Source organism: Marmota marmota, unplaced genomic scaffold, assembly GCF_001458135.2.
Source record: "Marmota marmota marmota unplaced genomic scaffold, marMar, whole genome shotgun sequence".
NCBI lineage: Eukaryota > Metazoa > Chordata > Mammalia > Rodentia > Sciuridae > Marmota > Marmota marmota.
The window spans coordinates 17,015,067-17,032,238 of record NW_026000222.1 but is presented as its reverse complement, the minus strand read 5'-3'; the positions used below and the strand labels follow the sequence as shown (position 1 = coordinate 17,032,238).

The 17,172-nt window shown below is 53.7% G+C and overlaps 2 protein-coding genes across 5 annotated transcripts in view; one reads left to right on the top strand and one right to left on the bottom strand.

Annotated features, from left to right (window-relative positions):
* Ripor1 (RHO family interacting cell polarization regulator 1) overlaps positions 1–15,366 on the top strand; it is a 23,592-nt gene extending 8,226 nt beyond the window's left edge. Inside the window, exons 1-22 of one of the 3 annotated variants that reach the window (XM_015496209.2) lie at positions 6,262–6,694; positions 7,529–7,655; positions 7,776–7,928; positions 8,093–8,171; positions 8,605–8,628; positions 8,724–8,777; positions 8,912–9,064; positions 9,161–9,224; positions 9,304–9,347; positions 9,442–9,567; positions 10,057–10,205; positions 10,279–10,408; positions 10,493–11,851; positions 11,940–12,061; positions 12,845–12,980; positions 13,258–13,393; positions 13,538–13,699; positions 13,943–14,101; positions 14,235–14,431; positions 14,520–14,603; positions 14,712–14,802; positions 14,943–15,366. In XM_015496209.2, coding sequence (XP_015351695.1) covers positions 6,676–6,694; positions 7,529–7,655; positions 7,776–7,928; positions 8,093–8,171; positions 8,605–8,628; positions 8,724–8,777; positions 8,912–9,064; positions 9,161–9,224; positions 9,304–9,347; positions 9,442–9,567; positions 10,057–10,205; positions 10,279–10,408; positions 10,493–11,851; positions 11,940–12,061; positions 12,845–12,980; positions 13,258–13,393; positions 13,538–13,699; positions 13,943–14,101; positions 14,235–14,431; positions 14,520–14,603; positions 14,712–14,802; positions 14,943–15,040 — 3,666 coding nt within the window. In that variant the 5' untranslated portion in view covers positions 6,262–6,675 and the 3' untranslated portion in view covers positions 15,041–15,366. Of the gene's footprint in view, positions 1–6,261; positions 6,695–7,528; positions 7,656–7,775; positions 7,929–8,092; positions 8,172–8,604; positions 8,629–8,723; positions 8,778–8,911; positions 9,065–9,160; positions 9,225–9,303; positions 9,348–9,441; positions 9,568–10,056; positions 10,206–10,278; positions 10,409–10,492; positions 11,852–11,939; positions 12,062–12,844; positions 12,981–13,257; positions 13,394–13,537; positions 13,700–13,942; positions 14,102–14,234; positions 14,432–14,519; positions 14,604–14,711; positions 14,803–14,942 lie in introns of those variants that run through there. The other 2 variants (XM_048792520.1, XM_048792519.1) reach the window with 2 other exon arrangements.
* Positions 1–17,172, bottom strand: part of LOC125613139 — a 42,806-nt gene that overhangs the window by 12,242 nt on the left and 13,392 nt on the right. The window lies entirely within an intron of this gene.

The window sequence follows — 17,172 nt, the reverse complement described above, 5'->3', positions numbered from 1 at the left end:
GGTTCCGGTGCTTTTCCCACCGGCGCCGCCCCGTGGATCTGGGATCTGCGGCCCTGTCCCTCCTTGCCTGGTTCCTGGGACCCCTGCGCGCTGTTCTTTCCTCCCCTCCCCCCGGGCGCGAAGGACACAGCTTCGCTCCACAAAAGCCGCCGCCTTCTGGACTGCAGCGCCAAACGCTGCCTCCTTGCCTCCCACGGCAAGGCCCTGGTGGCTGGAGCCCTGGTGACCTGGGATGGATCAGGCCGGAGGGTGGGCCGAGGCGCCAGCCTGGGCCTCGGTAGGGCGCTCTCTGGGAGCTCGCGGCCCTTGCGGAGGGGAAGGCTGATCTATTGGGAGGGGGATTGCAGGCGGCCTCCGAGATGAGCTAATTATCCTGGCCCTGCTGGAGGATCTAATCCGCTCTGAGGCGGGGACCGCCGTGACTGAGCCTGGCCCGAGGCCGTGCTCTCCTTCCAAACCTGGCGTAGATGAATCCGGAGAAAATCGTCCTGGCGGGGTCCTGGAACAGACCCTGGAAATGTAGGTTGCTGTGGGGACTCGGCAAGCAGCCAGGCCTGGGCACCCTGCAGAACTGGTTTGGGGAAGGGGCTGCTCACTAGGGCTAGAGGCCAGGCTAAGTCATCTTCAGCACCTTCTGACCTCCTGTCCCGGTTGAAGCCTGACCCTCTTACTGACCTTTCCAAGCCACTTCTGATGTGTGCAGGCTGCCCCCCACCCCCAACACCTACAGTGTGTAGTCTAATATAACAATAACGGTGCTCTGGCCACTATCTGTGGGGCTGTGCCCTGGGCCTGCCGCAATCAGCCCAGGCACGGCTTGTTGAGGAGGGTTATGACCATCTGGCAGATGCAAAAGCAGGCCCAGAGAGGTTAGTAACATTCTCAAGGTCACACAGCCGGTTTGGGGAGAAGCGGGAATTAGATCTGAATCTCTGCCTCGGCACTATCCATCTTCGGAGTATTTGACGATGTGGTGAGTGTGTGAAAATTGAGGATTAAAGTATAAAATACTCTAGTGGAACAAGAAGGACTGGCATGGCTCCCTCTTGCAAATTCCCTACGGGTCCTGGGTCCTGTTGGCAGCGGCGGGAGAGAGAAGCCTGATGTATCCTCCCAAGGGTCTGGGCTTGGGTGGGAGTAAGGGTTGCACGCAGGGTGTCGGGCTGGGTCCTGCTCAGGTGGAAAAGCAGGCGGGGAGGGCACGAGTGAGTCACCGCGGCCCCGTTCCCCCGCCGCGGCTCAGACTAAGCTCGGGGGAGACCGCCCGGCTCCCAGCGTGCGGCGGGACAGGGAATGTGACCAGCTGACCAGGGAGGAGGCCGGCAGGAAGTGAGGCCTCCAGGCCGCCTCCGCCCGGTTCCGGGGTGGGGGGTCCCAGGCCGCGCAGCACCCCCTCCCTTCTTCCCTACACGCTCTGGTTGGCAGCTGCGGAGTGACGTCAGCAGCCGGGTTTGGGGCAGTTGCCATAGAGACAGAGGCAGACTCAGGAGCGACCCCCTTCTCTCTTGCAGCCGCCCCAGGCCCAGATTATTTTTAGTATCTGTTTACCTCTGCCTGGGGCTGCCCTGCGGCGGGGCGGGGCTCGACGGGGGACTCCCAGTCAGGCGGCTGGCCTGGCATACCGCAGAGCTGGGCAGTGCCGGTGGCCTGGCCGCACCTTCTGCCCCACAGGGTGTGCCAGTCTTGGCTATAGGAGGTTTTGGGGGGCCAATAATTGATGTCATGCAGACAGGTCAGGGTTCCATTCACTGCTGCCCTGGTCTGGCTGTGCTGGAAGCCCCCTAACCTTTCATGACCTGGGACCTGAGTTCCTTCCCATGTCTAGACCAGACTGTAGGGAGGACATGAACTCAGACCCTTGCTCTCACCCGCTGACATGGCCCCCCTCCCTTAGCTCAAGGAGTTAAGTCCTTCCTATCCACCCTCAGTAGGGGAGATCCTGCCTATCCACCCTCTGAAATGGTCAGTCAGAGATACATTTTGATGGTCATTAAGGGGGAGTCTGTACCAGCAGTTACACAACCTCGTTTCTGTGGGACTTGGGTACAGGTGGCAGCAGAGCCCTAGCAAGAGAAAGAAAATTGGTGGGACAATCAGCATGCTTGAGACAGAATCCCAGGGCCCTTCCACCTTGCCCCAGTTCAGGGGAAGCAGTACCCCTCTTGCTGATGGTAACAGAGAGTAGGTGGGGCAGCGGAGCCAACCCCAACTCTCCTATAGGTGACCCCTTTCCAACAGGTCAGGATCCTCTTCCTGTGTTCAGGCAGCCCAGCTCCCCCACTCAGCTCCCTCCCTCCTCCATCTCCCAGGGGCTGAGGCCTTGGTGGAGGATCCAAGAGGTTACAGTAAGAAGCCAAGCAGACAGGTGCCAGCTCCCACAGGATTCAGTCTGGTGGAAAGACCAACCCTAAAGAAGAACTGACAACTGAGTTATGTGGCCTTGGGGTCAAAGAGAGGAAGCTATGGAGGTGCCCCCGAAGGGGGAACCAACTCCAGGCAGACTTTCTGGAGGAAGAAGTTAGAGGGTCAGACCTGGAGAAGGAAGAGTTGATTCGATTGAGAATAGTGAAGAGGGCAGGAGCAATGGGGGCTGCTGCTTAGGTGCTGAAGAACCTTTCAGATATGAGGGGTTCACAGCTGCTGGGGGGCAGGGCATTGGCAGGGAGGAGATAGGCCTCAAAGGGCCTTATGGTCATGTTAAAGAGTGTGGGCTTTAACTTTGGGGCAGGAGGTAGCTGAGGATGTTTCTCAAGAGTCCAAAAAAAGGAATATTAAAGATATAGAGTTTGAATCCTGGCTCTGTCACTTACTAGCTATGTAATAATAATTAATAATGACAGCAGTTCACAATGGTTGTGTGCTAAAAGTGAGAGGTAGGATATCTACCCCAACTTTCCTACCCCACATACAATTCTCCCTTTCTCAAACATTCCCTACACAAGGGAGTTATCTTACTGTCTTCCCAGCAGCCCTCTAAGGTAGTGGTAACAGTTGTTATTATTAGCCTCATTTTTAGGGGTATCTGAAGTCCAAAGCTTAAGAAGTGTCTTGCACGAAGTCACAGAGGCAGTTAGCCTCAGGTTTCTCAGCTGTGAAATGGGGTTAGTAGAATTTATACTAGTAAATTAATAGTATTGTTGCCAGAATTAGATGGTATCTGTAAAGCACAGTATCTGGCATATGGAAAGCACTGAAGAAAAAAAAAAAAGGTTTTTGGCATTACCAGGTGACTGAAATTTTCAGAACAGAGTGTTGTTACTAGATAAAGAATGAACAGTTGGGCCGGGTGTGGTGGTGCACACCAGTAATCCCAGCTACTTGGGAAGCTGAGGCAGAAAGAGCGCAAATTCAAGGCCAGCCTCAGCAACTTAATGAGACCCTTTCTCTAAATAAAATACAAAATAGGGCTGGGGATGGGGCTCAATGGTTGGGGAGTGTCCCTGAGTTCAATCCCTGGTACCAAAAAAAAAAAAAAAGAGAAGATATGCAGCCAGAGCAGAAAGTGGAAAACCAGGAGTTTATTACCTCTTGAAATTCAAGGGGACAAAGGGTTTAAAGAAGAGAAAAGGACCCACCAAGTCAAAAGCTTTAGCTGAGATCAAGCAGAATAAGGACTAAACATTAGACACTGGATTGATTCAACAAAAGGGAAGTCACTGGTAACCTTGTCTGGACCAGTCAGGGAAGGGTGGAGAACACGGACCAGGGTGAGAAAAGTAGTAAGCAAGTATGGTGGACTGCTTCTCCAGAAATTCTGCTTAGAAAGGAGAGGAGAGATGGGGTGAAGAATGGGGTAGCTGGAAGGAGACACAAGGTCCACAGGAGGTTATTTCGTTTTGTAGTTACTTATTTACCTGTGAGTGTGTACAGGCGCCGCTGGAGATCAAACCCAAGACCTTCAGCATGCAAGCACATACTTTACCACTGAGCTATTCCCCCAGCCCTTATATTATTCATATAAATCCAACTTTATTATTAAATCCAAATATATATATATATATATATATATATATATATATATATATATATATACACACACACATACAGTAAGTAGTCAGGTATGGTGGCATGTTCCCTTTAGTCCCAGCTTACTCGGGAAGCTAAGGCAGAAATATCATTTGAGCTCAGGAATTCAACCACGGGAAACATAGTGAGACCTTGTTTTTTTGTTGTTGTTTTTTTTAATATTCACATAGACACACACACAGAGGGAAGGGAGAGAGAAAGTATATATGTCCTAAGTGTACAGTTGATACATTTTTTTGCAAAGAAATATGCCCACATAGAATCAGGAAATAGAACCCAGAGCAGGAAATGGAACATTGCCGATACCTTGGAAGACCCCTTGTGCCACCTTCCAGACACAGCAATCCAAGGGTAACTACAATCTGATGTCTGTCAATATAGATTACTTTTGCCTGTTTTTGAACCTCATTTTCAAGGGGATCATACATAAGTTCTCTCTGTGCCTTTTCCCCCCACTCACTGTAAGATTCACCCATATTGCTGCATGAAATGGTATATTTTCATTTTTTTGGTATATAGTAATTCTTGTTGTTTATTGATGGACACTTGGATAGTTTCCAGGGTTGTTTTCACTTCATGTGGGAGTGACTTGAGCTTGGAGACATGTGGAGAAAATCTGAAACACTCATTTCTATGAGAAGGGAGAAAGAGACTTGGGTCATACAGTAGGATTTACCAGGTGGGAAATAAGGACTGACTGAGATTGAGAATTGCTCTGTGGTTTGAGCCAGCCTGCTTTGCCAAGACCTTTGGCAGCTCCCTCCAGGCTGTGTGCTGGTGCAGCAAAGACAGGGAGTTGGGTTGCCAGGGTTAGTTTCTGCGAGGCAGGATAGAGGCACAGAGTGCTGAGGATAGTAGCAGCAGGCAAGTGATGGAAGGGTGGCAGAAGATGCAGGCTGGGAGGAGGGTATGCAATGAAGATAGAGAAGGTAGGAGGGAGCTGGCAGAGAGAAAGAAAGCAGAGGCGGACTTCGAGCTTCATGCAGGGTGGTGTCTGTGAAATTCTAGGCTGTATCTCCAGTGACTGGCACATACTTGGCTCAAGTATGTCACTTAGTGAATATCCGAATAAATGTGCTAAGGGCTCAAGGGACCAGAGGTCTCAGGTAAAAAGCAGGTGAAATGAGAGTGATGGAGAGAGCTTGGAGGCTGTGGACATGTGGATGTGGTTTAGGAAAGGGGCATTCAAGAGCAGATGATAAGGCTGGGGTGTTCTCAAGGAGATGGCTGAAAGGAGCAGAATGGTCAATGTTGGCTGGGTGGACAATCTGTGGGAATGCATAGATCACCAGTAGGTGCATGGTACCCAGTCTCCAAGGTAGTAGAAGAGGATGGCATTTCCTGAACTGGGGTCCTTGGACCTCTTATAGCTGAATCTGTAAGGGGATTGATGGATTTATTGCATATTCAGACTCCTGAACCCAACCTGGGCTGGGTGAGAAAGTAAACACAGTGTGGCAGAATGGGGCCTAAGAAGCAGGAGTGTTTATGGAGTAGGAAGCATCCAGCCCCTCCATGGTCAGAGGATGGGGTATCCAATGGACCCTTGACATGGTGATCTCTATCCATACTGGAGGTGGACAAAGATAGTCAAGAAAGAGATATTGGGAGCAAGCACCAAGGGAATTCAGAGCCTAAGGGGCCCATGAGCTGGGGACCAGAAGGCCAGGGCCTCAGCCCTAGGATGCAGCTCTGGCTAGAGACAAGACCCTGGATGGGGGAGTAGGACCTGATCCTCTTTCTTGGGCTTAAGAGGAGTGCCCAGACTGAGCACCCATCTTATGGGTACAGAGTGGTAGTGGTGCAGGGGGCTGTGGGATTCTTGCACCCAGTTCCTTTTCCACCTCCTTCTTGGGAAAGTAACATATAATATGGGGTTAATCTAGTCCCACACTTTCAGCCCCTCTCTCTACTCAGCTTTCCAGATCTCTCATATTCAGCACTTTACTCTTCACCCTCCGTTGGCAGTCTCTCCGGTCAGAATCCCCCACGCCCAACTCTCTACATTTCACACACTTAGAACCCCCCTTTCAGCCCTCTGTATGTTGACTTTACTCCACAGCCCTCAACAGCCACTCTTAGAGCTACCTACTTTTTTTTTTTTTTTTTGGTGCTAGCTGTGGGGTACCAGGAATTAAACTCAGGGGCGCTTAACCACTGAGCCACATCCCCAGCCTTTTTATTTTTTATTTTGAGACAGGGTCTTCCTAAATTGTTGAGGCTGGCCTTGAATGCTCGATCCTCCTGCCTCAGCTTCCCGAACCACTGGGATTGTGAGGAGAGCGCCACCACGCCCAGCTAGAGCTACCTAGTCTTAACTGTCCCCAGCGGTCTCCTCATTCTATCCATCCTCGTGCTCAACTCCCTTCACACGCACTCCTGACCCCAAGCCTCGTCAGTCCTCTCCCCCAGGTCACCACTCCCAGAGACCAGGCGGGCCGAGGCCTGGTGCCCCCCTAGTTCGGCCGGTCCCGCCCCATCCCGGCGGGTTGAGTCAGGCGGCAGGAACTGGGCGGGGGGAGGCGACGAGAGGAGCCAAGCCAGAGCGGCGGGGAGCGAGCGCGGAGCCCAGTGGGGCCCGCACCTAGTGGCCCTGGCGGTCAGGGACGCGGGGAAGGAGCGCGGGACGGGGACTGTCTAATACTTACCATGAGCGCCAAGAAGAAAGGTAGGACCCAGCCTGGGCTGCGAAGTCTCGGGGTTGGCCACGTTGGATGCAGGCCAGATTCTGGGGGCCAGGGGTTGCGTGTTTGGCCGGAGCGGGTGGGATTTGCCAAGGATCCTTCCTTGCCAAAGGCAAGGGTGAAGGGGTGCGTCCGTGACTCAGTTTCCAGGTTTCAGCCACCACAGGAAAGTGAAGGAGGCGGGGCACTTCTCAGCACTGCCCCCCACTCTGGGAAACCCCCGGCACCCAGCCCCGAGGCCCTGGCGTCGCAGCGCCTGGGAGCCGGTGGGAGCTAGGGGAGCAGTTTACTCTGGACGGAGGAGTCGCAGCAGCCAGGCCCGCGCCGGCCGGGCCTGTCCGGTAGCTCCACAGGGCTCTCCCTGCCCCGCCCCGTAACCTCCCTTGGCCTCTCGCGGTGGGGGCACTAGCTCTCGGGTCCACTTGGGGGGGCGATCAGGGGCAGGGCTGGAGAGGCCGCCCCGCCCTCGGGTAAACAGGCGCTTCCGCACATTCTTTGCGCGCTCCGCCCCTTTCCTGCCCCTTCCCAGCCGGAGGAGGGTCCCTGCGCGACCCCACCTTCCTGCCCCGGGGCAGGCGGAGTCCGCACCATGGCAGGAAGTGGGGGCCGAGCCGAGGCCACGCTGAGTCCGAGGCTGAGTCGCCCGCAGCTGCCCTGTCATTAGAGCGGGGACCGGCGGGCTAAGAAGACCAAGGCAGGAGCCCCCTGGGGCTGTACCTGGTGACTGGAAGGACCTCCTCCAGCCTTGGGACTCGGCCGCAGGGTGGGGGCTTCAGGGACTCGACTGGTGCTGGACACCCCACCCCCGCCATCCCTAGGGAGCCCCGCGAGGACTCATTCCATGATGTCCCTGTCGGTGCGGCCGCAGCGCCGCCTGCTCAGTGCCCGGGTCAATAGGAGCCAGTCCTTCGCAGGCGTCCTCGGCAGCCACGAGCGCGGGCCCAGGTACGCAGTGGAGGGGAATTAATGGTTGGGTCAAGAGAATCGATGGGATTGGGACTGGGTATGTAGTGAGGGTTTGGGGGACTCCTGCTTGTCCTTTTATTAAGGCAGCCTCTTCTTCAGGAACTTCCAAGTCTTCAACCCTCCGGGGCCTCCACGAAAGCCCCCAACGCTCTCCCGGGTGTCCAGGATGTTTTCTGTTGCTCACCCAGCCCCTAAGGTGCCGCAGCCAGAGCGGCTGGACCTGGTGTATGCTGCCCTTAAGCAGGGCCTGACGTAAGCAACTCCCTTCCCACCTTTTGTCCTAGGATTCCTCCCCAAGTCCCTAACTCTTTGTGTTAGTAAGACATTTCCCCAGTTCAGCACCCTCTCCTACTGTCAGTACCTTAGGCAGCTAGAGACTGGAGAAGTGAGTTGACTCTTGTCACCTCTTTCTCTAGAGCCTACTTGGAAGTGCACCAGCAAGAGCAGGAGAAACTCCAGGGGCAGATAAAGGAGTCCAAGAGGAACTCCCGTCTGGTGAGTGATGGTAGGGATGCTCTGGACTAATGCCCTTTGCCTTTGCCATTGTGAGGGCTGGGCAGGGCCAGCCTGTGTGACAGCTGGGCTATTTTCTGCGGTAACTATGTCCAGGTATGAGTTGAAGGGAGTATTAGGAAAGGCCGAGGGCATTTTTCCAAACTTCTTTGCTGTGCACACTTTCTACTTGAGAGCAGTGCTGCTCATAGAAGCTCTCAGTGGGAGAAGTTGGATCCCCACAAACAGGACAAGAGGAGAATATGTTGTAATAGTAGTAAGGGGAGGGCCAGGGTTTTTTCCTGGGGAAAAAGGAAAAGCTTGCAGAGGAGGGAATGCTTCTGCTGGGTCTTGAAGGATAGGTCTGGGTGGGCAAGTGCCCCTGGTGTAGTCCTCGTTATACCTCCTAAATACCTCTTCTTGTTTTTCTCTGTAGGGCTTTCTATATGACTTGGACAAGGTGAGTGAATATAGAATAGTGTTGGAAGGGGTTGGCTCATGGAGAGGGGAAGGGGCCTTGGGCCTATGGGCCCTCCTGACCCACCTTTCCCCCAGCAAGTCAAGTCCATTGAACGCTTCCTGAGACGTTTGGAGTTCCATGCCAGCAAGGTACCTGTGCAGCATGAGTGCAGAATGGGTTTTGGGAGTGGGTTTGGGGCAGCATAGGGAAATTGGGGGCAGGGTGCAAGTCTCTGAGTGAGCAACCCCAGTAATGATTCTCAGTTCCCCCCTCACTTTCCCAGATCGATGAGCTCTATGAAGCATACTGTGTCCAGCGGCGTCTCCGGGATGGTGCCTACAACATGGTCCGTGCCTATAGCACTGGATCTCCAGGGAGCCGAGAGGCCCGGGACAGCCTAGCTGAGGCCACCCGGGGACATCGAGAGTATACAGAGGTGAGAGAGGAGTCACTGAAGTAGGCATGGGGTGTGGCAGAGCTGGTGAGAGGGATTGATTCTTCATTCCCTCCTGTCCCTACCCCTTCCTCCCAGAGCATGTGTATGCTGGAGAGCGAGCTGGAGGCACAGCTGGGCGAGTTTCATCTCCGGATGAAAGGTACTAAATTGTGGGGGCAGATGGGAATCAGGAGGGAGTATGTTCAACATGGCACATCTAATTCTCCCCTTACTCCCAGGGCTGGCCGGCTTTGCCAGGCTGTGTGTAGGCGATCAGTATGAGGTATGAGGATGCCCAGGGGAGGCGGGGGGATGGAGGTCATGGCTCTTGCATCTCTGCAACTCCAAGGGTTGCTTCATCCTGCCTATTTCTTCAGATCTGCATGAAATATGGCCGTCAGCGTTGGAAACTACGGGGCCGCATTGAGGGTAGTGGAAAGCAGGTGTGGGACAGTGAAGAAACCGTCTTTCTTCCTCTGCTCACAGAATTCCTGTCCATCAAGGTGACTTCTCTACCAGTATCTAGGACACTGTGGTTCTGTAAACTTCATGACCTTGTGAACCCCTTTGTAATCTTCCTGAGACCCTTACCCTTGTGATGTCCTCATGGCTCCATGGCTCTGTGAATGTATGACCCCTCAACCTTCATGACCCTGTGATGATCTCTGTGTCATTGAGAACAATCTTTGTGATTTCTATCTTCGTGGTCTCCTTGATCCTATAACTGCCTCATGATCTTCTGACTCTGAATATTGATCCCCTGAGCCCCCTTGAGATTATGACTCGCATGATCTCAATGACCCTACCAACTCAGATCTTTATTATCTCCATGTTACCAGACTGCTTCAAGCCTCCATGGCTCTATGACCCTGAGAATTCCAATCCTCATGGCCCCATGACCCTGTGACCATCTACACATATGCAGATCTCTGATTACCAGGAACTCATGGCCCCTGCATCCCTGTGATCCCACTGTACATTCTTGGCTACAGGTGACAGAACTGAAGGGCCTGGCCAACCATGTAATTGTGGGCAGTGTCTCCTGTGAAACCAAGGATCTGTTTGCTGCCCTGCCCCAGGTTGTAGCTGTGGACATCAATGACCTTGGCACCATCAAACTCAGCCTAGAAGTCACATGGAGGTTGGTGGAGCTAAAGGTCTTAGGGGCAGGACCAGAAGGGTTGTGGCACTGCTAACGGCCTCTTCCTCCTCAGCCCCTTCGACAAGGATGACCAGCCCTCTGCTGCTTCTACTGTCAACAAAGCTTCCACTGTCACCAAGCGCTTCTCCACCTATAGCCAGAGCCCACCAGACACACCCTCACTTCGGGAGCAGGCCTTCTATGTGAGTCACAGTCCAGACCTAGGCCTCTTCATTTCCCAGAGGCTTTTCTGGGATGGTTCTGAAATGTTCTTCCTTCTCTCTTAGAATATGCTAAGGCGGCAGGAGGAACTGGAGAATGGAACAGCATGGTCCCTGTCATCTGAATCTTCAGATGACTCATCTAGCCCACAGCTCTCAGGCACTGCTCGCCACTCATCAGCCCCCAGGCCCCTGATGCAGCAGCCTGAACCTCTGCCCATCCAAGTTGCCTTCCGAAGGCCTGAGACCCTCAGCTCTGGGCCTATGGATGAGGTGGGGGCCATGGCCCCAGTTTTAGCCAATGGGCATGCCCCCTATAGCCGGACTCTGAGCCACATCAGTGAGGCCAGTGTGGATGCTGCCTTAGCTGAGGCTTCAGTGGAGGCTGGGGGTTCAGAAAGCCTAACCCTAGGGCCTAGCTCACCCATACACCCAGATCCCACCCAGGAGTGCCCCAATTGTGTTCCTTCTGTCCCAGACACTGGCCATTCTGCCACAAGCCCCACTTTTAGTACTACCAGCCCCGTGTCCACATCTATAGACCCTGTCCCATCTGAACATCGAGATTCAGTTCATAAGGCCACAGATTCTAGCCCTTCTAAGCTGCCAAGCCCCACCCATACCACTATAAACTCCACGTGTAGTGCCATAAGCCCTATCAATAGTGCTCCAAGCTTCATGTCCACTACTATAGGTTCTACCACCAAGCCATTGCTCTCTACCCTCACCACTACTGGCTGTATCCCCACTACTACAGGCCCAACCCAGACCATGGCAGGGTGGAACCACACTACTCCAAGTCCCATCCATACCACTACGAGCTCTACCCATACTACCACAAGTCCTATCCATACCACTGCAGGCCCCACCCATACCACTGCAAGCCCCACAAACGAAGCCAGAATGTCAACTCACACCACTACAAGTCCTACCTGCAATGCTATGGGCCCAGTAGTCCAAACCACACACTCCACCTTTACAACTGTAAACTCTTCCACTTCTGGGGACATTGCTATACTTCCCACCCTCTCTACAGATGTCACCCTCTCAGGAACTAACCCCTGTAGCTACTCAGCCTCCACTCCCTGTATTCAGGCAAAACCCATAGCCTCCAGCACTTACTACCCAAGTCCTGTCTCTTCTGGTTGGAAACCTCTCATAAGCCCTGCCCCAGATCCCCCAGAGCCCATCCTTCAGAACCTAAGCTCCCCTCCCTCACCCTTAGCTCCTATACCCCAGCATTCAGAACTTAGCCCAGTCACAGCTACTCAAGCCTCAGTCCCAGGGGCAATTGAAGGGACTGGGGACAGGAGACTGGAGGAAGCCCTGGGGGCTGTAATGGCTACTCTGGATGACTATCGTGGCCAGTTTCCAGAGCTGCAGGGCTTGGAGCAGGAGGTGACTCGGCTGGAGAGTCTGCTTTTGGTAAGGAGGGCTGGGCTAGCTGGGCTGGGGCAGCACAGGGAGGGCAGCCAGGTAGTAGCAGCAGCTCTCACCTGCTTTACTACCCTAGCAGAGACAAGGCCTGACTCGTAGCCGAGCCTCCAGTCTCAGCATCACTGTGGAGCATGCCTTGGAGAGCTTCAGCTTCCTCAATGAAGATGAAGATGAAGACAATGATGGTCCTGGGGACAGGTAAGACTGTGGGGGCTAATGAGAGGAAAGAGATGAAGGGGAAGAGGTAAGGCTATGTCAGGTGGAGGAGCAGATGTGGGAACAAGTGAAGTGGGGCCAAGTAGAGTGCATGAGGATGGATTTGTTGGCAGCTGTGATCACTCCTCCCATGTATATCTCATGTGTGTCCTTGATGCCCATGTCTCCAACCCCATCTATCTCCAGTGCTTCTGGCCATCCAGCTCCTCATCTCTGCAATGAGTCCCTCCCCCATCGGTCCCCATCAGCTTGTGAGCCTCCTGCCCCTCCTCTTTCTGTTGGCTTCACCTTGGATCTACCCTCTGAAGGAGCTCTTTCAGTGCATCCCTACATTCCTTGCATGATCCAGCATCGGTCCTCTCTGTCTCAATCCCAACTCTCCTGGAGGTCCCAATCCCTCAGCTCTCAGTCCTGGAGTGACCCTACCAACTCTGGTTTGAGAGTCATTCCCAGTCCCTCCTCCCTCCCAGGTTCTGGCCCTATGCCGTGCACCCTTTACAGTCCTCATGTTATAAATCATTCCACCTTACTTCTGCCCATCCCAACCCTGGCAGCTCCCTGGGGTCCTAGTTGGAGGTGCCACAGGGCAAACTGACAACCCTGCTACTTCCTGCTGGTTGCAGCCCCTTCCTCCTCGAACTTACCAATTGTCTTGTCTGCGCATTATTGTGTTCTTTCATTCTGGGATGGGAGGAGCTTAATAAAACTGGTGACCGGATGGTGATGTTTGCTTTTGGGGGGGTTGACCCCATTTTTTTCTCTCAGGCCTCCAAGCAACCACCAGGAGGCTGGGGCTGAGGACAGCTCAGACTCACCCAGTGCTTGTCCCCTCAGCACGGGGTGTCCAGCTCTGGATGCTGCTTTGGTCCAGCATCTACACCACTGCAGCCGCCTCCTACTGGTGAGGCTAGTGTTATTTCCTCTGCCCTTCCCTTGTACTCCTTGTTCCAGAGAGCCTGCACTCTAATCCTGGTCCTCTCTGCCTCCTCTGAGTTCCATACCCTAATGTCCCAAGATTCTGGCATTTGGCTCTTGCTGAATGGAAGACCTCCCACATTCTGTTTTCCCTCCCCACCTCCCAGTCTCTCCCAATGCATGCTTCTGCTTGTAGTCCCTGGACTCCATCTCTCCCAAGCTGTACCCAGGGTCTGAACTACTCAGCCACCCCTGTTCTTCAGAAATTGGGCACATTTGGGCCCCTTCGCTGCCAGGAGGCATGGGCCCTGGAGCGGCTGCTGCGGGAAGCCCGAGTGCTTGAGGCAGTATGCGAGCTTAGCAGGCTATGGGAGATCCCTGCCACCTCTGCCCAAGATGGTAAGGGCCCTTATGCACCTGAGCTCTGGTGCCCATCTTGAAGCTCCTATCTTACCCCACTCCTATCTACATGTCTGTCTGCCCCCTCCTCCATTTGCCCTGTTGCTGATGATTTCCTACCCCCTACCTTCCACCTCCCCACAGTGGTACAGTTCTCAGCCTCTCGGCCCGGCTTCCTGGCCTTCTGGGACCAGTGCACAGAGGGACTCAGCCCCTTCATCTGCCCTGTGGAGCGGGTGCTCCTCACCTTCTGCAGCCAGTATGGTGCCCGTCTCTCCTTGCGCCAGCCAGGCTTAGCTGAGGCTGGTGAGTGGGCTGTCTACCTGCCCCTTCTATCCTTCCTTGGCTTCCTGATGACAGAGACCACAGGGAAGGCCAAGTCAACCCAAACAGATATATGAGCTGAGTGCTAGGGAGAAATAACAAAGGACTGTGCCCATGTGGCTAGGGTGTGCAGGCAGGGAGACTCTGCAAGTGAGCATGGGATAGGAGCATTCTTTTGCTACTAAAAGCCTGGACCCATCCTGACTGTGGCACTGCCTTCCACAGTGTGTGTGAAGTTCCTGGAGGATGCCCTGGGGCAGAAACTGCCCAGGAGGCCCCAACCAAGCCCTGGGGAGCAGCTCACTATCTTCCAGTTCTGGAGTTATGTGGAAGCCTTGGACAGCCCTTCCATGGAGACCTATGTAACTGAGACTGCTGAGGAGGGTGAGGCAGTGGCCTTGATCACAAAATGGGTGTATCTGAGGGTGTGGATGAGACTTAAGAACAAGGCCTCTGATCCTAGGAAGCTCCTGTCTTGCCACCTTGTTCCAACTCTCCATTTCCTTCCTTCTTTCAGTACTATTGGTGCGGAATCTGAACTCTGATGACCAGGCTATTGTGCTGAAGGCCCTAAGATTGGCACCAGAGGGGCGTCTGCAAAAGGATGGGCTTCGGGCCCTCAGCTCCCTGCTTGTCCATGGCAACAACAAGGTCATGGCTGCTGTCAGTACCCAGCTCCGGAGCCTGTCCCTGGGTCCTGCCTTCCGGGAAAGGGTGAGTCGTGCAGGGCTTCCTTGAAGGCAAGGACTAGGGTCCTGGGTTCCCACTATCTGATAAAATCTGCTTTCCTGCTCTTGCCCAGGCCCTCCTGTGCTTCCTGGATCAGCTTGAAGATGAAGATATACAGATCCGAGTGGCTGGCTGCCTGGCCCTGGGCTGTATCAAGGTGAACCCTGACAACCCATCCACCTTTTCTCTCCCCTCTGGCACCCCCACCCCTGGGCCCTTCCTACCTGCTTCACTGAACCCGCCTTGATATTCTGTTCCCTGATAGGCTCCTGAGGGCATTGAGCCCCTGGTGTACCTGTGCCAAACAGACACAGAAGCTGTAAGGGAAGCTGCCCGTCAGAGCCTGCAGCAGTGTGGTAAGGCTAGGAGATGGACGATGTGGGTCAGGTGGATTCTGGGACATCTTAGCTTATGGGAATAGGGTGAGATAGGGCTGGAGATGGAAGGGACAGGATGAGTCTAGGGCCACTCCTGATCTCATCCTCATGCATTACAGGGGAAGAAGGACAGTCTGCTCACGGACGGTTGGAAGAGTCACTGGATGCCCTGCCCCGAATTTTTGGGCCCAGCAGCATGGCCAGTACAGCATTCTAAACTCTCCATACACATACTCCTACTGCTCCTTGCCCCTACTTTCAGGGCTCACCAGGCACTGGCAGGGTGGGTGAGGGCTGGCTCCAGAAACCCCTCCCTCCCCACAGATTCCTATCAATGAAAATCTAATATATTCTTCTGTTGCCCTTGGGGTTGGTAGAGTCAGTGCCCGAAGTCAAGTGCCTCCCAGCCTCGGCTCAGCACATCCCTTGCCACAGAGTGTCCAGGGCCTGGTTACCCTGCCTCTGCCTCACCACATCCCTTGGTTTTGTATTTTATTTACAGAGTTTTACAGAAAATAAAATTTAAAAAAAAAATCTTTCCTACATGCACTCTTGACCCTCTGACATGCCCTTCCTGACAATGGTGTGTCCACACTCCAGCTGTGACAACAGCATTCATACTTGCCCTGGAAATCCTGGTGGAAGAAAGCCCAGAGGCTAGGAACTGGGTTTGGGGAAGAGAGCAGGGGAAGAGTGTAGAAAGCATTGCTAAAGAGGCTCAGCCTGCAGCTGGGCCTAGGAACAACAGCTGTGAGTGGAGCTGAGCTGTGGAGTTGGCTCAGAGAGGCCCAAAGGGTGCCACAGTCCTGGGAACATATGTGGCCAGGGAGCAAAAGGGAAGCAGGCAGGAAAAACCTGCATGATGTGACTGCACTTCGGACCACGAGGGGGCAGCAGAGCTGCATCAGTGGATGCCAGGCTTCTGGGTGTTCTGGGAAGAGAAGTGTACCTACTGGAGACTGGGGAGCCAGGGAGAGGAGAATCTTGCCAAAGGGAGGCTGGAGACCCAGATGTCTGTCCTGTCACCCAGGACAAAGTCCTTTCCCTCCCTGGGCTGCCTCATTCTCTGTAATAACAAATTTGCTGAACCCTGTGGCTTCCAACAGATGGCAGATCTGTGCTGTGTAGGAAGCAGGGCTCCTGGAAGGTAGTTCCTTAACCCTAGAGTTGCTTGGTACATGAATGTGTTAACCCAGGAGGTTAAGAACCTGTGGAAGGATGGAGTGAGACTACCGGATGGCAGGTATGTTCCAAAGAGGGGAGACCCACACCCAAGTCGAGAAATATACCCTCTATCCTTTCCCGTCTCCTTTCAGAACTTCCACTATCCACGGCTAAGGAGATAGTGCATGGACAGGGCCTCTCCCTCCCTGAGCCCACTCTGGTGTCTCAGTGCCTGTGGTGGGAGCACATTTATGTCACAACATGTGCATTCAAGTGTCGCAGGGAATACATGTGTGCCTGCACTCTGGAAGAGCCAATCAGGTACCAACAGTTGTGTGGGGAGGTACAGGTTGACCCAGATCCCTAAGAAGCCCTACCCCCCAGTGCTTTAGAGCAGTGTATGAAGAGGTTTGGTTGGGGCCTTAACCACCTGCTGGGGAAGCCACATTGAGCAGGGGGGGAATAAAAAAAACGGCAACAGGAAGGCGCACAGGAAACACCTGTGTGTAAACGCAGGTGGCTCACTTTAGGCTAGTAGGGGTGGGGGCAGGCAGACAACAGTCTTCATACATCGGCCCAGCTCTGCTCCCTCTGTAACTATGAAGGGTGACATGGATGAGATAGTCTAGTTCAGCTTTTTGGGTAGTCAGCTGGGGTAAGGCAATCAAGCCATAAAGACCAAGTCAGTGTCCAAAGCTGATTACAGCTTTGCCCCATGGACTCTTTGCAGAAGGGTCAGTTCCTGAACCATCACTAGAAGCCTCTCAGGCTTGAAGCCTCACAAGAAGCCTACTGGTATAGCAGGAAGAGGAATAAAGGGAGCTGGGTTGGGTCTCAGTTGTACAGTGCTTGCCTAGCACATGTGAAACACTGGGTTCAATCCTCAGTACCACATTAAAAATAAATAAAAAATAAAGATATGGAAAAAGAAGTTCTTAAAAAAAAGGAATAAAGGGAGCAAACACTAGCTGACCAGGTCCTGGGAAAGTGTACATGAAATGATTGGGCCGGCACAAGCTCACAGCTCAATCCATAAAACAGAACAGGGCAGGGCCTGGGCCAAAAATGGAGGATGGAAAAATGCCATTATGTCAGCCAGTAATCAACTAGGACTGTTGCTGAGAAATCCCTGCTCTCCAATGTTAGGAAGGAAAAGAACCCCTCTACGAGGAGGGTCCAGAGGCC